This window comes from Mercenaria mercenaria, chromosome 11 (genome assembly GCF_021730395.1).
Source record: "Mercenaria mercenaria strain notata chromosome 11, MADL_Memer_1, whole genome shotgun sequence".
Taxonomy (NCBI): domain Eukaryota; kingdom Metazoa; phylum Mollusca; class Bivalvia; order Venerida; family Veneridae; genus Mercenaria; species Mercenaria mercenaria.
In genome coordinates, this window is record NC_069371.1 from 192,979 (window position 1) to 213,972 (window position 20,994).

Sequence of the window (20,994 nt, forward strand, 5' to 3'; positions counted from 1 at the left end):
GACAATCACTATCTAAGAGCATGTGAAAACCTTTAATAATCAAACTTTGTCTTCTTGTCATGGCAACAATATTTACAACGTTTATACTATTAATATCCATACGGATATGTAGTATATTCTTTACTGATAACTCGTTTATCGAAGACGATTTTGTAGTCCTTCGTTTCGCGTTTGGTAATTACATGTCCAGTTGAGGGATTCCTGACAATTTTATTTTCGTCTACAACAGTAACACACTCGTCAACCTTTCCGGTAACCATATCCTTGACAGTTTGAAAATTAATGTCAAGTGAGTTTTTGAAATTCAGTGTAATACCACGCACTTTACAAATTGACATTTGACCCATTTTATTTGGAATAGCAAGTCCGTAAGCATAATTTTTCGGACCCCCTGTGACAAATGATGTTATGCTGTTATTCGGCACTTCGTCTGTAAGATCTCCTAGGTAATCACCCAATGGCGGTTCCCACTGACCCACATCTGTTGTAAACACCACGGAATCTGTATCACAATATAGAACCCTTCTGCCTAATGGCTGTAGGTAACTGTAGAGCTTAAGGCGGGCTTGAGCAGTAGTATAGGCCGCAATGATGACATTAGTTTTGCCTGATGTCTCAATGAAGTCGTCATTATACACCCATTCTAATTTGACATACTCGTTGTTGACGAATTGTATGTTTTTTACATTTTGCTGGTCTGAGGTCATCATGTCGAAAAACTCACAAGGGTCTGTAATGTAGGAAGTTTGAGTCAGGTTTGTGAAAACAAAAGGGAAAGGACAACATAAACAATACTTTGTGAAATGGAAATATTATCCTAAAAAATTCAATAGCTGGATCAAAGCGAGTTACATTGAGTGAATAAATATATCAATAACATAGTTTGTATTATACTTTTGTCTTAAATATCACTGTACATATGTAATTAAATTTGTAAATAAATCCTCGTAGTTGTTTTCTATTCCGATGTAGACCCTTAACCACCGAGAAATAAACTGTCTTATTTTGATTTATCGCCATTACGCTAACATATCACACGCTCAGTGAATTGTAATAATATCCCCTGTTCAAATTGCTACCATTTTATCGTCTGCTTGATAGTAATTGGATGACGGGTTTAAACATGCCTATACTTGTTAAAGTACGTACACCGACGCGAGTCTCATGTAAAAAGACCCCAATAACAATTTGCTGAAAAGGTTTAACATCTATAAACTTAAACCCTTCAACACAACCTGATTAAACACTTCTTTCATCGACTTTTTCAATGAATATGGTTTAAATATCGTAGAGTTTGACGAGATATAAATATAGTTACGAAAAAACTTGCATACAAGAAATTAATTGCAAAAGGTAAAACTAACTTTATAGTTGAATGTGATCTGGAATATCCAAAAGAATTACATACTGTAGGCATAGGAAATAGAGATCAATATAATTGCACCTTTACTAATCCTACCAGGTGTTCTGTATTACAAAAGTGGATCTATTGTGACATTTTGATACAAGCAAAACTGTATTATCTGCACTATTATTTACCTACTGGTACTTCGTTTTATTATTGGCTTGTTAAAAGTTAATTTTTTACCATATGTAAGTTGACAGAATCATAGGAACCATGTCTTGAGGGGTAAATCAAACACAAATTAATAAATCCTTAATGATTTTGTTGTGCAAAAAAGTATGATATTGTGTCTTAAACAGTTTTCATTTTCCAATCAATTGTGTAATTGCAAGGGAAGTAAACTAATAGATCTCTACTTATAAGTACTAGCCTAAGGCAAGAGTTGTCATTCTTTGTGGATCACAACTTTAAATTAAAAATTAAAACTTCTGTTATTGATATTAACAAAACTATCATAAACTTCACATTTGTGAAATCATTTTTGGTTATTTCAAGGACTTGGAAATTAATTTCTAGACTTTATTTAATGTAATTCTATCATTGAAAATTTTAGGGCCTATCTCTACATACTGTACATAATAATTATCCTTTGGCTCCTGAAAAAATCAAAATACCAGACGAATGGCTTTCAAATTATAGTAAAAATATTAAAAAAGAATTTGAAATAGGAAAAAGTAATGTAAAAAAATTAGTTCCAACTTTAATGAAAAAACAAAATTATGTTGTTCATTATAAAAATCTTGAACTATATACACAATTAGGGTTAAAAGTAACAAAAATACATAGAATATTAACTTTTGACGAAAGTCCTTGGTTAAAAAATATATTGATTTTAATACTCAAAAAAGATCTAAAGCAAAAAATTCATTTGAAAAAGACTTTTTTAAGTTAATGAACAACTCTGTATTCGGTAAGACGATGGAGAATTTACGCAAGAGGGTTAATATTAAATTAACTCACGATGAAAACCTTTTATTAAAATATATTGCCAAACCTTCATTTGTTAGTTCAACGATGTTTAACAAGAATTTGTTTGGTATTCATAGAATAAAAGAAAGCTTGTTATTAAACAGACCTTGTTATGTTGGAATGTGCATTCTAGATTTATCAAAATATTTAATGTATGATTTTCATTATAATTATATTAAGGAAAAGTATAAAGGTAATTGTAAATTACTATTCACTGACACTGATTCATTATGTTATGAAATAAAAACCAAAGATGCATATGAGGATTTTTATAAGGACAAAGATTTATTTGATAATAGTGATTACGATAGTAATTCAAAATTTTATTTCGACAATAATAAAAAAGTAATTGGAAAATTTAAAGATGAAGCTGCTGGCATTCCCATTGTTGAATTTGTTGGATTAAGAAGTAAAATGTATTCATATTGATTACAAAATGAAGTTAACATTAAAAAATGTAAAGGAATGAAAAACATGTTGTAAAGAAAACAATAGTTCATAAAAATTACAAAGATACTTTGTTTAATTCAACCCAAAGCAATCACACCTTTAAAGTTATTCGATCTGTTAAACACAATCTTTCCAGTTATGTTATAAATAAAACATCTTTATCATGTTATGACGATAAAAGATATATTCTTGATAATGGTATTGATACATTAGCTTATTCTTAAATTAGAACCATAAATTGTTAACTGAATATTCATAACATTTAAAGAATCAATATAAATGACATCATTTATTTTAAATTCGTTAGCATAATTAATAGAAATAGATTCATTTTTTCTGTTATTTTTTACATGGTACCTTTGAAGAATTACATTTTCTTTATTTTTTAATTCTAATTTCGCTTCTCCTTTATCTAATTTAATTGCATCAACAAGAATAATTAAAATGGAATCATGCTTGATTCTTACATTATTACCATTTTGAACTAAACCAGGACTAGCATTATCAACTTTCCATTGAAATAATCCAGCAACGTCTTCTGTTGCAGATGTTAAAAACAATGGAGGTTTTCTTATTTTTTGTTTTTCTATTTTTACTTACTTTTTCATTTATATTATTGAATATTCCCATTATATTAATTATTCCAGTTAAATAAAAACACAATAATTAATTAAAACTTTAAATAATGTTTTAATTCAAAAGTTTACTTTCTTTATAATTTATATGATCCTCCAATATGTAGAATTTGACATAACTACCCGGCAAAAGATAAAATCCTGTATCGAAGGATGCTGGATCGTCGTTATAAGGATTAATGTCAAACATTGTCTTTTCTGTTAGATAAATTTTGATTTTTTTCTCATACTCAGATACTGACGGATTGTCATTGAACATATCTAACTCATAATCGTTACTGATGTTACTGATGTCACTATCCACGCGTGTTATATTTACACTCCCGGAGGGAAATTCACCGATAAAACCCTCTCGCCACCACCTAAAAACTAAATGTGATATTGGACATGCTTTCCCCCTTTCATTTGACTTTAAATAAAACCTAGTATCTATTATATAAATTCCGGCTTTTTTGACTGAAAACACATTTTTTAAAGGTACATCCGGTACAGCTAGTTTATATTCTTGGTTTATGTTTATAAAATCTTTATAATCTACGATATTTCCGATTCCAAATTAAATAAATCAAAATAACCCACATTAACCAGGCCTTTCCCTTCAATATAATCCAAATCCAACAAAGTATATAACGATAATATCCAGACGCCATGGCTATCATAATACTTTCTCATTAATATTGATATGCGAGAATATCTTTTAAGACCGTCGCGTGATATTTTATAATCATCTTTACTTTTGTATTCAAAAAGACACTTCGCGTCTTACTTTTTCTAGTTCAGATTTATATTCTGCAAATTTATTTTCATGTTCGAGAATTACTTCAGCTAAATCATCAACTCGTTTTGTTGTAGCAACTTCAGAAGGAGACAAATTGTCAACAACACCCTTTGTTCTGGCTAATTGTGTTTCTTGTTTTAGAAAAACATTTTTTACTTTTGTAATTTCTTCAGCATTAGTAGAAATTACTTGGGTATTAGCAGTAATTGATTCTCCTTGTTTAGCTGATATTTCAACTACAGAGTCCAGATCATTTATTATTTTTTTAATTTTATCATTAAATTCGTTGATATCTTTTTGTAATATTTACGTAAGTGTACTTAATTCCGCGTACTTTAAATTGTGACGTGTGTCAACAGTACTTATTAAGGTTCGAAGTTGTTTCTTTAAATTTTCTAGCTGATCATTAATTGTGTTAATTGCTTCAGTATTAGCAGTAATTGATTCTCCTTGTTTAACTGATTTTTCAACTACAAAGTCCAGTTCATTTTTATGTTCTTCAACTTTAGCATTAAGCTGCGTCATATTTTCTTGTAATATTTTTGTAAGTTTACTTAAGTCTGCATACTTTAAAATGTGACGTGTGTCAACAGTACTAATCCAAATTCGAAGTTGTTTCTTAAAATCTTCTATTTTAGAATTAAGCTCTTTTTTAAGGTTATCTAATGCTGTGTCATGGTCATCACCTCTTTGTGAAGCTGCCTTTTCCAGTTCAGATTTATATTCTGCAAATTTATTTGAAAATGTATCGAGTAAATCTTGGGTTTTTTTTGTAAAGTCAGTATTTAGTTTATTTACTTCTGTCTTAATTTCTAACTCATACATATTCTGTAACTTTTTCTCAGCTTCAATAATCTTGTCTTTTAGTTCTTCGTGATTAATCATACTATCTTTTAATTCTTGAATTTGAGTGAGTAAAATGTTTAAATTGACCAGAAAATACTTCTTTTATGTTTTCATCTGTCAATTCAGATTTCTCTTCAAGTTCTTTAATAGAATCAACCATAGCTTTCATTTCTTCTTCAATTTTATCTTGTAATTCAACTATTAATAATGAATTCTTTTTAAAAACTTTTGTTAAATCTTCAATATTCTTTACTTGTTCTTCTAGTGTTTGTTTTATAGATTTGATGTCTTCAAGATTATAGTCATCTATTACACTTTGAACTTTTTTAAACACAAATCGTCTTGAAACTGCATCGTTGGGTTTATCTTGATCTCCTAGGTTTATAAGGTTATTACCTCCCATATCTAATGCTCTGTTCATTGTGTTATCAAGTTCCTTATTTCTGTGAAGATACGATTCCGATTCCTTTTTAAGTTTTTTTAAATTGTTTTTTAGTAGCATAATCACTTAAATCAATATCAAATTTAACTTTACTTATACTGTCAGGTTCACTTATTTGTTTTACATCATTAAAAACTCCAATCTATATAATTCCTGTAAAGTTTTTTCTTAAAAACTTCCTTGGTTTGTCAATATATAAGAAATCATATTTTTGTTTTGTTGCATTAGCAAAAGAGTTAGGGTTAATATTTTGTTCCTTACAAATCATATCATTTTCTCGTTTACTTGGACTTTCAAATAAAATATATTGTGAACAGTTAATCCGAATATCTTTTGGTACTTTATAGTAACACTGGCTTAAATAAATAACACAACAGTTTTTGTGACGTCCTTGAATAAAGTATTTTGTTATTTCATTTTGAACCTTTTTATCTTCACATACAAAATCATCAAATATTACTACTTTTTGTTTTATTGATTCAAGATTCTCACAAGGTTCAATTTGGCTGGGATCAGCCGAATATTCAAGTATTATTTCATTTGGATCTACTTTAATTCTTTTTGCAAGTCTATTTAAGAAATTAATTAAATCCTGATATTTAGATTGTTCTAGGTTTTTAGCATATAGGTATAATTTATCACAATATATAAGAGGTTCTCGTATCATATGCATTAATGTATTTGTTTTTCCAGTTCCAGAAGATCCACATATTAACATTCTAAAACATGAATCTGGCATAAAAGGATAATGTTGTTTAAAGTTATTGTGCTTGGCATTACTTTTTGTATCATAATTTGGAATTTCCATTATATAATAATATTACATTATCTTACAATATCTTACATTATCTTACATTATTATATAAATGCAATCAAAACGTAATGAAATGAAAATAAGAAAAAATTTAGTCGGGCAAAAGATGAGAGCTAAGAAAGAAGAAATAATGAGAGAAAAAATTAAAAAAGCTACAAATCGGGATATCTACACCGAAATTTATAAACCAATTACTGAAGGAATAGAAAGTCAAAAAGAACAATTATCAATTCAGTTAAAAGCATTACCTGGAATTAAGGAGCAATTAGCGTTACTTCCAAAAAAGTTTGTTGATAAAATGCAAGAACAAAGATTGGAAGAGTTATTGGAAGAACCACCCCCCCCCGGAACTACAACAACCATTATTACAACCATTACCACAATATCTAAAAGAAGATGAGTATGATACAACTGAAGAATCAGAAGAAGAAGAATTGGGAGCAAGACCAAAAGAATTTGATCCGGAGGTATTAAATAAAGAAATTGATTTAGATCTTTTAGGTGAAAAATATAATACACCACAAGAAGAGTTTGAATTTTTTCATACCGACTCTGAAAATTCTGATGAAATAATGACTAGAAAAGAAGTAGAGAAGGTCATAGAAGGAGTATCAAAGGATATAAGAAAATTGGGTAATGAATCTGGTGCAATAACTAAAAAGAAAACCCCCACAGATCTTGATCTAAAGCAAAAGAAAGCAATTAAAGCTGAGTCGGATAATTTAAAAAAAATATAGAGAAACGATTAAAGATATTCTTAATCAAGGAAAATATATGGGAAAAGGAATAAGATATCATAATCAAAAACAAAGTTTTCTTAAAGAACCAAAGGTTCTGAATCCGTATAAAGTTTCACCAAATGGACATTATGGTAATTTAATTATTAATCTTAACAAACTTTATGGCCAAAATAAATTAATTGCTAAAGATAGAATAACTGGAAAAGAAGTTATTAATACTAAAGTAGATAATGATTTGATTGATTTGATTAATAAAAGATATAACAATAATAAAAAACATTCAATTCATTCTAGAAAAATATTCAAAGAATTAACAGAAAAGTCAGGATTACCTATCAATAAAAGATCTATGAAATTTAAAAAAGTAATTAGGGGACAGGGTTATGACGTTTGTCCATGTAATCCAGAAGAATTGGTTGACGACTTGGAGTCAATTTGTGGTTTAATTAATGCTGGAAATAATAATGAAGAACTAAAAAATAAAGGTATTAGTATAATTGATGAATTATTAAAAATGAATGAATTGTTACCAAAAGAACATGAAATGTTATATAAAAATTATTTTTCTTGAATATATAAATGGAACAAAAAAATAGTATTAAGTTCTGAAGCAGTTAAAGATGATAACAAAAATACTCCAGGTGATTTTACAATTAGATTTAGTCGTTCTTTAATTTTAGATAAAAATAAAACTTATGCTGTTGGTTTGGATAGTATTAACACTATGACCTATTCTTGGCATAATATTAGTGATGAATATGACAATAAAAGAATTCGTTATAATAATGGTAAAGAATGGAAAGATATTATATTTCAAAATGGTTTTTACAGTTACACAGACATTAATAATTATATCAGAGAAACACTAAAAAATAATGGTGATTTTGAATTTGATAAATCAGACACTGCTCCAATAAGTTTAGAATTTGATTTAAGTAGTTTTAAGATTTTGATTTCAATTAAAGATAATTTTATGTTGGATTTAAGAATGTCAAATTTTCATACATTGCTTGGATTTGAGAAAAAAGCATTGAGAAATACTGAATGGGGAACTACAACACCAAATATAACTAACTCTGTGGATACAATTTATATTCATTTTGATCTTATTGATAATTCACTTGTTGATGGTAATTTTAGTGATATTATCTATGCTTTAAGTACTGCAGATTTAACAAGAGCTTATCAATTTACAAAAGAACCACAAAGAATTGGATATTCTGGAATTAATAAAAATGTTACAAATTCAATAAGAATATATATTACAGACATATTTGGTAGAATAATTAATTTTAATGGGGTCGAAACAAGTTTTACACTAATATTATAAGAAATTAATTAAAATTTAGTTTTATATAATGTACAAGAAAGTTTATGATAAAAATAAAGGAATATTCATTTATGTTGATGCTCACACATGAGAAGAAAATATACATGGTACAGGTATCTTTGACACTTTAAAACGAAATTGTTTTCAAGTGGAGTTGCATCTTCAATTAGCAGCTGGAAAAAAAGGCTCTGGAACAGCAGAAAGCAGAGCACTTGAAAGTGGAACAAAAAGGTTGCGAACGGGAAGTTGGAAATTAACTGGCCTAATAAAATTGTTGAAAATTTAAAAGGAAAAATGCTCCGGCCAGTTGGTGATTTAATTGCTAAGGAAATTACAAAAATGAATAACAGTATAAAAATGATAAGGGAGGTGGATATTCATCGAGAATAAATGAATTATGTCATGGTTCTGGAGCTTCAGCTCTTGTGATCTTCAGGCTCGTGCTGGAACGCGTAAAACTTTTTAACAGATTTAATTTATAAAAAATAAAATAAAATATAATATAACCATGTTTAGAACAAACAATATTTGTGAAAGAATACGAACTAACTCTATTCAATTAGTTACAAGCTTTATTATCGTCTTGGGAAATAATGTTAGGCAACAAAAAAAACGGGATATCACATTACAATTAATGATAGAAGCTCAGATTGTTGTTGGTTAATTGGTTATTTTGAAGTAAGTTGTATGGTTATATAAACTTGATGATGGTAGTGTAATTATGCTGACGGAGATCGAATTGCTTTAATTAATACATGCAGCTTCATTAATTGAATCAGTTAGTGGTTAAAACAAAATGGAAAAATTTGTTATAGGATTGTAATAATTATACAAAGTAATAAATGTAAAGAGTTTGGTTGAATTGTCTCAAGATTATGCAGGCTCAACTGGAACAAATGATTATCTTTTTAGATACTGTGTGCTGTTGCTGATAGCAAGAAAAGATTAATGACGATTTAATAATAAAGGTTTTTGAAGTTAGAAAGGTATTAATCCGGGTGGTAGTGAGGTAAATGCTAAAATTCCATTAAATAATTATTCATTTTTTCAGGGTTAGGAAAAAAATATTATACCTCCAAAGTCAACTCAAATAAACACTTGCAACTGACGGATGTGATGAATTAACTTTTTAGAGATAATGCTGCTGATGTGGGTAGGGTCATTGTAACAAAATTAATTTCTATGGGTTCCACGTTTTGATTTTAATGATTTTGGACTTAATTCTAATTTCTGAAAGATTTACAAAAGCAAGATGGTCATACCTTCGGGGAAATGATAACACAGTTAAACTGATGCAAGACAAGTTGATAAGTCTTTAGAATAAACACTGGTTATAACAAAACCACAACATGTATTTGTCTATATACATGAAACTACCAAAAAGTAATTCACAAAACAGAACCCGCTTTATTAGATACATTTAAAGGTAAATGTAATAATCATGATTGCCACTTTAAGCTCTGCCGTCCTTGAAAGTTGTGGTAATGGTTTGTTTTTATCCAGAAACAGATTACACAAGTATATCAGAATTATGACGATGTAATTAATTATTTATCATAAACAAAGTAAATAAGACTACTGGAAGTCTACGAAATAGATTCAAACTTTTATAAATTATGTGGCTTTGTTCATTTTAACTTGGAATATAAAAAGGACGTAATAACGGAAGATCCGAAGATATCACATTAACAGCTAAAAATTTAAAATAGGCAACCAGCAGCTAAAATTCGTTGTTTACCGCAATTGTATTGTATGGAAGAAACAGTTGAAATAACTATATTGGAATGAACTTGTTATTGTTTAAATAAAATAAAATTAAAATAAATATTTAAAAATAAATTTTTTTAAATATATAATGACATCAAATATATTGAATATAATGTAAATTTAACAGATGGCCAAAGGCAAAATTTAGCACCCAAGCTTATAATAATAAAATTCCACATACGTTTAGAATAAAACAGGAACAATTACGTGGAAACTTCCCTTTTACTTAAAATTCCACATACGTTTAGATTAAAAACATGAACAATTACGTGGAAATTTCCTTTACTAAAACACAAATTAATCAAATTGAAAGTTATTAGAAATAACAAGTGATTAGAAATTACAATTCAAAAAAACAAATGGTCCAGTCAAGGTCACAAAATGGGGATTTTAGGAGCTTTGGCTGGTTGTTGGCAAAACAATTCTTCCAATGCAGCAAAAATAGTTTCCAAAAATATTCGCCCTCTAGGCATCGGCGCTTTGTCTGGCTTGCCAGTTATGGTGGTTAGTAAAATAACTTGGAATGTTATGATGTCGGTAGCTAAGGCTAAGAAAAATATTCTATCCCATATCTTTACACCCAATCAAAAGAACCGCAACTAGTGGGGGGGAATCTGGATGATTAAATTAACACTAAAACAAAAACACGACGGTGGGGTTTTTAGGCCATGCTGGCCGCTAGTTAGGTCTACCTTTGATTACATCTTTGTTAAACGTGGTGAGGGCCATGTTCAGGTATACGATTGATTCTCAATGGAGATTTACAGACGAATTCCTATAGTAAAAAAAAACATAAAATTTATAAACAAACCAAAATCTAACTTTGAAATTGAACAATGGGTTTGTTTGTAAAACAACTCGGTATATAACAAACTTAGGGTGTATTTGTAGTAGAGAAAGAATTTACAAGAGTGAAACTCTCGGAGACGCAGGTATACCAACAAAAAAGCAAAGGAACGAGTGCGGAATTATTAAATTTGGACGACTTTGTTGGACCTGGAACTCATTGGGTTTGTTACTTGAATACTTTATACTTTGATTCATTTCGGAACTTCCTCGCCTAAAGACGTATTTGATATATACTGGGGGTTTAAGCTATAACAACCTCCAATATCAAGACCCAAAACAGGTACACTCTGTGGTTACTATTGTTTATTTTCTTAATATGTTACAATATGGTTAACATTTATGATTTATTGTACCAAAACACTGAGAGTAAACAATCAAATGAGTAAATGAACCAAACAATTATAAATTATTTTAATAAATGAGTTAAAATGTACCAAGAACATATTATTCTTTACTACTAACAAAATTGTTATTATAAACGTTATATTCATACTACTCCCAAAAGCGTATACGGAAGTGGACGTGCGTTTACAGAGTAAACGTTATCTAAATAAAAGTATAATTATATAAAATTCCCTTAATGTTAAAACATAAACGTGAACATGTGTACACGGAAGTGATGTATACATAGAAATTCCTTAATGTTAAAAAATAAACGTGAACATTGTACACGGAAGTGACGTAGTACTATAAAATAAACGGATCATTGTGCACGCTTAAATATAAATACAGCTTTTAATCTTTTACATATTTCCTCAATCAGTTTTTTTTCCTTTTTGTTATAAGTTTCGTGTTTATGCTACGCATTTTAGTCGTTTTTGCATTTCCCTTCCTTTATTCTATCGTTGTTTGTATTGTGGTATATAACAAAGCTTCTACGCAGCTTTTTTTTACTAACAAAAGAATATTCTAGCCAAAGAACGTTTCTAGTGTGTCGTCTGATACACTTATTACACCCGCCGGTGAAATGTCCTGGGTGTTACGGTATACATCCTTTCTTTTCGTTTCTCTATATTATTCACATATTCCTTGTTATGAGAGTCTAAAATCATATCCTTTTTATTCGATTTTTACTTAAAAAAAAAAAAAAAATATTTCGATCAATTGTTTTTCAATAAGTCCGTTCTTATCCAAATTTCCAGAATATTTTCACAGTATAGCAAATTCTATTCTTACATCGTGCTGTTGTATCCATCCTCTGTATATAGTATCTTTGTAAAAGTCTCGAATAATCTATATCTGGTATAAGTCCTTTCTTTAATTATTTTTTTTTTTAATTTTATAAGGACATATCCTTTGTTATAACTGTTTAACTATGGCGTACCTATGTGATAAATATCTGATGCAATAACACAGTCACGATTTTGAAGATAGAACGTTCTAGCAATGCGGAAGTTCTCTCGGTTGGTAAATATGTGTCTTTACTTCCTGATTAAGACGGATGGTAACTGATGTTGTTTACACTGGTATTATTAAGTTTATGAAATAAGGCTTACTTGTGTTTCTCAGTATATGGGTTTTAAAGTTCTTATGACTTTTTAATGAATTATATTTTATAAAAAATATATGTTTTTTTTTTTTTGGGTTTGTTAATACCTTTGGAAGTTAAATCAGAAGTTTTTACCAAGTTTTAGTAAAACCTTTGTTTTTGGAATTGCCCCGGCATTGACCAGTTCCTGACCAAGGGTCATTAGGATAAATAAGGTCAAATAGGGCTCGCACCATCATAATACTAACTACTGAGGTCAAATCTTTTAGTCTAGCAAAAATTCAAGCACATCCCCTTATCCTTTTTATTTGTTGAATTTTCTATGTATGATATCGTATAATATCGTAGTTGAGTTTAATCAAATTCTACATTGTAGAAAAAAATCGATCTGAACGTGCTGATCGATTCCCAATTAAAAAAGTCCCTTGTTTTATATTATGCACAGATCTGTTTTTCATTAGCATATGGAACGCATGCACATTCTGTCCGTTGCTATTCTGTTTCATTCTGTAATTTTATCAAATCGTCCCCCCCCCCCCCCCCCCCCCCCCCCTCCGGACAATATTAGCCTCCCCCCCCCCCCCCCCGCGGGATCGAGACACCGACCAGTTATCCTTAGTACGACGCACTTCCGTATTAAGAGAAAGCGGGTTGGATTTTGACATGGTCTATTGATATGGTTATAATAATATTAAAGTTGACGCTTCCCAGTGTCAGGATCAGTCAATGCTTTTTGTCTTCATTTTTATTTTGAAAACAAATGTGCGTTTTGATATTTAGGTGATATATAATAATGAGCCGTGCCATGAGAAAACCAACATAGTGGGTTTGCGACCAGCATGGATCCAGAACAGCCTGCGCATCCGCGCATGTCTGAGTTCAGGATCCATGCTGTTCGCTTTCAAAGACTATTGTTATTAGAGAAACCATTAGGGACCAGCATGGATCCTGACCAGACTGCGCGGATGCGCAGGCTGGTCTGGATCCATGCTGGTCGTAAACCCACTATGTTGGTTTTCTCATGGCACGGCTCTTATGCCCTTTCGCGCCTGTAACGTTATAAAACTTATGAGCGTCAGATGTTCCTTTCACGGTTCCGTAGAATGCTATATATATTACACGAAATTCATTTTAAAACTAGTCTACGTCTGCAGCTCTCAAATACGGAATTCTAAACATCCGAAGCATATACAGACATTTTCAGACATTCTTTTTTGGCGAGATTGTGTAAAATCCTAAGGGAAATTGCCACTTGGATATTGGCACTTGTGACTTTTTCTGTTAATTCAAATTCATATGTAGAATGATTAGGTGAATAATTCCTTCGAGTGAGAGATGTTACACTTAAACTAAGTAAATCTAGCTAATTTTAATTGGTAGTCCAATTAGTATTGATGGAAACAAAGATATGCCTAAAAAAATATACTTCTTTGTTTAGAAGAAGGGCAATACGGTCTTTTTCATTCAAAAGAATAAAGGCTTTTCGGAATAAAAAAAGATATCATTCGATAAGGATGTAGTTTACTTTATGATAGGGTAGTTTTTTTTTCGTTATGAATAATACCGCAGTGGCTATATATTCCATGAAACTGAATACATTCTATTTTTGCTCGCTCCTCTCGCATATTATTATTACATTACATTTATCTTTGGTAATACTCTAGGAACAAAATCATTATACATGTGCAGGAGGATAGATATTTTATGCAAACAAAAGTTAATGCATGACATGTTCAGCTCGCTTCGCTCTCATGCCTTCATTAAGTATTTACAACACAGGAAGGGACTGGAGTAAAAAGTTCACAGCCTGGATCAGACCATGATACTTGTGACGTTCCGCTAACATTGCAGGTTTTATGTCTGAAATTTAGACTTTACTTTGAGATGCGAACTTCACATTGCTATTTTAACAGAGTGTGATAAAACTGCGACAACTTACAGACATCTCAAAAACGTTTGTTAGTATAAATTTCTCCGAAACAGTGTTGGCATGTGCTACGCTACGTCCAAGCTTAAGATTGAACGCCAAACATCCATAGGTGTTTTAGTATACTTAGCTGTCGAAACGTTAATCAAACGTTGTGACCACGCCCCATAATTTTTCGATTGATTCTTGTTGTCTTCATTTGAATGTTAATAACATTTCTAGAAACTGTTTTTTATTGAAGCGTTTAAGTGACTGCGGACAACTTCAGAGTGCATTAAGTGTGAGGTTGCAAAATGTTATGGTGTGTTTTAAGTTCCACGTACAAGATTGAAAAAAAAAGCAAAAACAAAATCGTTTCAAATGGACTTGTAACATTCAATGGTTATGACTAGTCACATTCAACAACGTACGAACGAGATTTAATACTCTTTTTCCTTGTCCTAGAACGCTTCCAATAGATTTTGACACATGCAGACAACGCTATTTATAGAACCACAGTATAATTTCATTAGACACTGGTTGCAGCGCTAGGTTAGTTTGTTCAGTAAACACCTAGGTTACAGAAAATATTATTAAATATAATTTACACGTCTATAAAAGAATACAAAGGCTAGTAAACTTCTTTCAGAGTGTCTAATTCATCGTTTTGGGTTTTAGGAAAATACAGGCTCTTGCTTCGGAAAAAAAATGTGTCAATAAAATGTTCGGCCTGTCTTCAGACTAAATAGATAACAACTTTTTATTAACTTTTTAGTTTTTCTATGTTTCTTTAAGTTTACAAGGAATTTAGTTTGAACTTAATTTTGTGATGAAAGTTTCAAGCTTATTTGAACACTCCGGTGTCCGCCATCCTGCAAAGTACAACGCTTAGTGCTGGTGCCATTGAGAATGCGTGGTTGTGGAAATATTGGGACTCGAACCCACGATCCCTGGTTCTGGTTTTATGCCCGCAGGTGTCGAAGTCACGTGAGATGTATATATTATTTTGAATCAAACTGTTCGTCCTCCGTCTGTCCGTCACTTAAAATTATTTTTCGAACTCAACTCCAACAGTTTACATCATTTGAAATGAAGGAGAATTTTTCCAGCAACGGTATGATAACCGTTACTGAATGGTGGTCAGTCATAGAGCTAAAAACTATTGCCTGGTACATTCAGTGTTATTATGACGTCAATTTTCTCGTGTGGTTTGAGTAGGGGCCGAAACGAACCCTTACTATGACAATATGTTCTATATGCTTAGATAGTTTGTTATGGTTTTATGGAAGTAAGCTAGTTGTGAAGTAGATTTGTTTATCTTGTTTGTTTGTTTGTTTGTTTTGGGTTAACGCCGTTTTTACAAACAGAATGTCCGGACATTTAACGGGGGCAGTTTAACCTAACCATTCGTGTTCCTGGGTACTGTACAGTACAAACCTATTCTCTGCAAGGTAACTGTCAATTCCCCACATGAATTCAGAGGTGCAAAGATCCGTAGGGCTGACACTCCCCAATTGAGGATGAGCGGGCGGGTATTATATGTAGAGGTTTTCGCTGAACAGGTTGAAATAGAAAAACAAGCCGACCAGCTAGGGGTACGCCCCCCTTCACCCCCCCCCCCCCCACACACAACAGACACCTAAAAAATTCAGGAGCTTATTTTCTCTATTTTAGGGCATTGAGGGAGAACACCTTTTCCACTGGCAATTGTTTACAATAAACCCCCTTTTAACATTTAAGTGGACTATCTTTTAGGTTTGGGAAAAAATATTAAAATTAAGTTTTCTTAAAGGGTTTGCTTTGAGATAAAATTTATACCATAAATTGAATTAACATCGAGGTCGGTATATAGCAGCCAGCCAATATTGCACTTCAAATGCGGCCCTTATGTTGCCATGTCGAAGAAAACATTATCTTTCTTCTTCTCTTTCCTTTTTTTAGGATTTTTGCCCAGAAGGCTGGGGGGGGAGGTCCGGACCCTTCATCGCGCATGGACTCCAGTATTTACAGGTCATGAGCAACAAAATTATGGACCGCGCGATTTACATAAGTGTCTAATGTCTTGTGATAAAGTGAATTGATATCATTTAAGGATTGGATGTGGGGGGCAAAACTCATTTTGTGACAAAATCACAGTCATAATTTCATTTCATGTATTTTATGTATAAAAAATATCAATATTAAATAACATTTGCGGGGGTTGGTTGTGAGCTTATTCTGATTCACGTTATACTTAAAAAGTACACACGTGTTAGCATGTTTTAGCACGTACAGTGCAACCTCTGTAGAGCAACACCCTTTGGGAGACGCAGATATTGACCTCTGTTGAGAGGTTGTTGCTCTATAGAGGTTAAATTGATGGTAAATTTCATCTATGGGATTTTTTATGATGCTGTTGTGGAGAGGTTTTTGCTGTAGAGAGGGCTGCTCTGTAGAGGTTGCACTGTATTAGTTTTTCGTGTACACGTAGATTTTTTTCGTGCACACGGATTACGTTTTACCTTTACCCGTATAAGCTCTACCTTGCGCACATGAAACCTTAAACGTGCGCACGCAATAATATAAAAATATTTTATTACATGACTGTATTCTATGGTTTCTCTGATTGGCTGAAAACGGTTCGAAAAGTAATGAGTACATATCATATCAACTTATCTTGGGTTATAAATACAATACAATAAGTTTTATTTAAAGTCGGCATGACACAAACATATTAAGCTCTGGTGAGCTTTTTAGCCGACCATTAATAGTACGAACATAAAAATAGATCAAAATAGGTGTTGGAAAACCAATATCAGCCTGGATTTTGTCTAAAATTTATTCCTTATTTCTCCTTATTAAGTTAACATTGTAAATAACAAGGACTGGACAATATATTTATTCATGTAATAAAACAATTATTGACTTTCAAGGATTTATCAACCCTCAAAAAGTTATATTCACCTGCGTGGTGATATAATTTTTGAGGGTTGATAAATTGTATTTATTACCTCATAATGCGTAAAGTTGGAATGTAATACACTGAAGGACTTAGTTCTAACGAACGTTTGCGGCGGTCAATTGTATACAAACTATCTATCTTTTTTACGGCCAGTATGTAATACACCTAGCTCTATAGCAGGTCATTGGTTACAATTATACTGCAAGGGAAAATGTTATTGCCACTCAACTGAAAACTTATTTGACACGGAGACAAATCAAAAAATTAAGATTTATCTTTTGTTGGAATGTTTCACAGGAGTTATTTATTAGCGCCGCCACATGTTTTTCGCATGATGTGCTCTTTCATCTGCAATTTTCTTTATTTCTTTAGTTGGCAGTACAATGAAAAAGAATGGACTATATAGCTTGTTTCCCACATATTTTCGATCAGCGGATAGGTGGTCATAAATTCGTCATAAATCAGTGGTCCGTAGTCGTTTAAGTAAGAAATAAGAAGTCAATAGCTCATTTGTAAGGTCTTTGTCGTTTCATTTCCGTTCTATTAAGATTACAGCATTCATAATGATGATATTTTGATGGGCTATGTTGGCTTTAATTCGGTTTTTTTTTTTTTATTATTTCAGAGCTGAAAGACGACTGGCTGCTATCTCCCACACAAACAAGCTACAGTACAATACACTGTCACCGCTAGGTCGAGGGACACGACACTCCTGTAGATTTTTTTTCCATTTGACCTGAATGATATTTTCATTGACAACAAAAAAAGCAGGTGAGGAAGAGATAAAACTCAGTCAATCGTTGTCGGACGTATTTAAGTATGAAAACAGTGTGAAATATATTTAACCGTGATGCTGGTTTGGGAAAACTGCATTTTCAAAATATCTTGCTGTCACGTGGTGCCAGGCTGCATCGACCCGAAAAGAAATACAAAAAGTACTTCTCAGAAGATGCGGAATAAAGGCTATGCGTGATTTTGAGTTCTTTTGTTTCTTGTGTTATTACGGGATTATTCTTATGAGTGCAGCATTGATGACTGTTCATGAATCCGAAATTATACAAAATGTGTCACGGTTTCCGAATGTCAATAGATTATTACAGGGAATTTGCCACGGAGAACTCTTTATTATTTTGGACGCGGCCTAGGATGAAGGGATCCATCCTGGAAAGGCAATTGTACAAAACGTACCAAACTAATCCTCATCGGAATGCACGTGAAAAATTGCAGTAATCCTTACAACGACAAGGACCTTGGAAATTAAGTGTTTTAAACTTAAAACTAGTGTGAAATAGGTAAGAAAGTGGATCTAGTAAAACTAAACCTCGGCGTCGCACAGATATTAGAGGAAAGAGCGATTTCAAAAATAAAGAATCTGGATATTGACTTAAGCAAAATCATGGCCAAACGTTGAATTAAAAAAAAGTCAAAGAAAATAAACTCGAGGATCTGGACTCGTTCCCTTTTGTACGATGTATTCATTGTTATGGTGCGACAATAATCCACTTGGGAAAATCAATAGTGTGGGAACTACTATACATGCATTATTGAAAACTCCTGCTGCGAGACTATAAGCAACCATCTCCGAAGTGAACTAACCTGCGACCTCCCAGCAGAGTGATATCCCACATGCTTCAGTGGACATGAACATTGTACTAATACAGCACATAAGTGAAGCTTTAGGAAATTGCTTTGAAAACATTATTAGTTGAAACAAAGGAGAGCACTCTATTGTTTTCAGGTAAGTCAGTGGTGATAAGTATTCTGTCACTAAATTATTTGAAAATAAGTGTTGACTCGGGAATTTAACACAAGTATGAAAAGACACTAACAAAACAAATTGCTAAAAGTTCGTTCTCGCACAAAACACTGCATAGAATTTTTTTTGTGCATTGTACATTAGCTGTCAAAAGAAAAGTGATGTCAAAGAAATTCTTTCTGAAGGAATGTAAAGTTTGCAAAGGTATTCTTAGGCATGTCGACAGTGTAGTTTTCACCGCGGAATGAATGCAGAAATCATTTCTTCACTAATCCTCGACATTTTCATGTCAGTAATCATTTGGAAGATAAGAGAACGAGCGAAATCACGAACTACGACGATGAGGACTAGTGAACCTTGGAAGACAATACAAGACATGTACATTTCTTGTATGACAGAAAACACGAGCGATAAGGAACTCCCCCCCCCCCCCCCCCACAATTTGCTGCCAAGGATTTTTTCTTTAGCAGAGATTGTAAAGAAGAAATTACTTTAAGCATCTAGCACGGCTAAAACAACATGGCGTCAATAAAATATCTACACATACGTGTGGTTCATCGTTTACGTGTGAAATTATCGATTCTTGTGCATTGCACGAACTGTTCCCGATAATAACATATACTTCTGGAGTTCCGTGAACAGACGCTACTTCTGATACTGTTAAACACGTCGCCGAGATGTCTCATGTTATATCGCCTGCTGGTTCTTGGAGAGCCGTGAAATGTTGCAAACATTACAGGAAAATTCTCGTTACAAGCAATTTATCTCGGCGTTTGAAGGACGAGACACGATGAACTGAATGAGTTCTGAATTATATTTATAAACAGAAAAACAATGACGGAGATTAGAGTGCGGACTTGGGTGTACCGAGCACTGGTGGCCGTTTTTGTGTTACGTTTAGATTTTAGTCAGCATTCAGATCTAAGGACGTTGGAATTGCGCGGGATTCACCTGAAGTGCCACAATTGAAAGTTAATAGTCAAGTGAAGCACGTGAGTTGTGGTATTATCTACTAGGTGAAAAGTCGCTGTCCTTCTGAAATTGGAAATATTATACATGTTGATTCTGGTGGGTGTAAATGTCCTCTGCTTCAACTTTGCCTGATTCGTTAAGGTAGTGGAAAAAATTTCTCACAAGTCACAGCCACAATAGACGGACGGGTGTAAGATAGAACCGGAAACAGAGTTTAATCACGTTAAACAATATATTATCTCCATCTCAGTCAATTTCGAGATTACGGGAGGATGTAGTGGGAGTTTGTGATTGAACAAAAGTTGAACGTTAAGTTACTAATTAAACTCAGGACTGATTAGTTGTCAAATGTATATAAACATTATTCATTCAAAATGAGTGTTATATAATCATTTACACCCCGCGACTGACATATGACATTATGTGTAACATGTATATACACGTGTGCATTAATTAGGATCGTGACAGTCGCGAGTGATATAATAAACATGGGATGAATTCTTGGACGGGAAAAAATGTACGTTCTGTTTAACATGGTTTTATACTCAAGTAAGTCGCTATATTTGCTTTTAAGTTATTTTATTCTAAGCTATATTTCATATTATAAAAACAAATTTAATAGAATTGAGCCACGTCATGTTAAAAAGGGCCATCTTTGTACAAATGTTTCATTAATTGAAAGTTAATTAATCAATAAATTGAGCTCTGTCCCCAAATTGGACCACAATACTCTCAATTTCCTGTATGGTTAATGACGAGAACGACAAACTGTTTATGGTCCCTGACGTAGGGGTGGCCCGGGTGAAGGGCTATCGTCCCACTTGTCTGTATGTCCGTCCGTTTCTGTATGTCGTCTGTTTACGGTTACAGTAGAAAATTTTGGTGAAGTTGTGTAATAGCTTGAA

The 20,994-nt window shown here is 32.3% G+C and overlaps 1 protein-coding gene across 1 annotated transcript in view; it reads left to right on the forward strand.

The window, feature by feature from the left end:
* LOC123528055 (E3 ubiquitin-protein ligase DZIP3-like) overlaps window positions 1-18,054 on the forward strand; it is a 53,845-nt gene extending 35,791 nt beyond the window's left edge. The window contains exon 6 of the mRNA XM_053518351.1: window positions 17,987-18,054. Coding sequence (XP_053374326.1) covers window positions 17,987-18,054 — 68 coding nt within the window. The remainder of the gene's footprint in view (window positions 1-17,986) is intronic.
* Window positions 18,055-20,994: the final 2,940 nt, after the last annotated feature.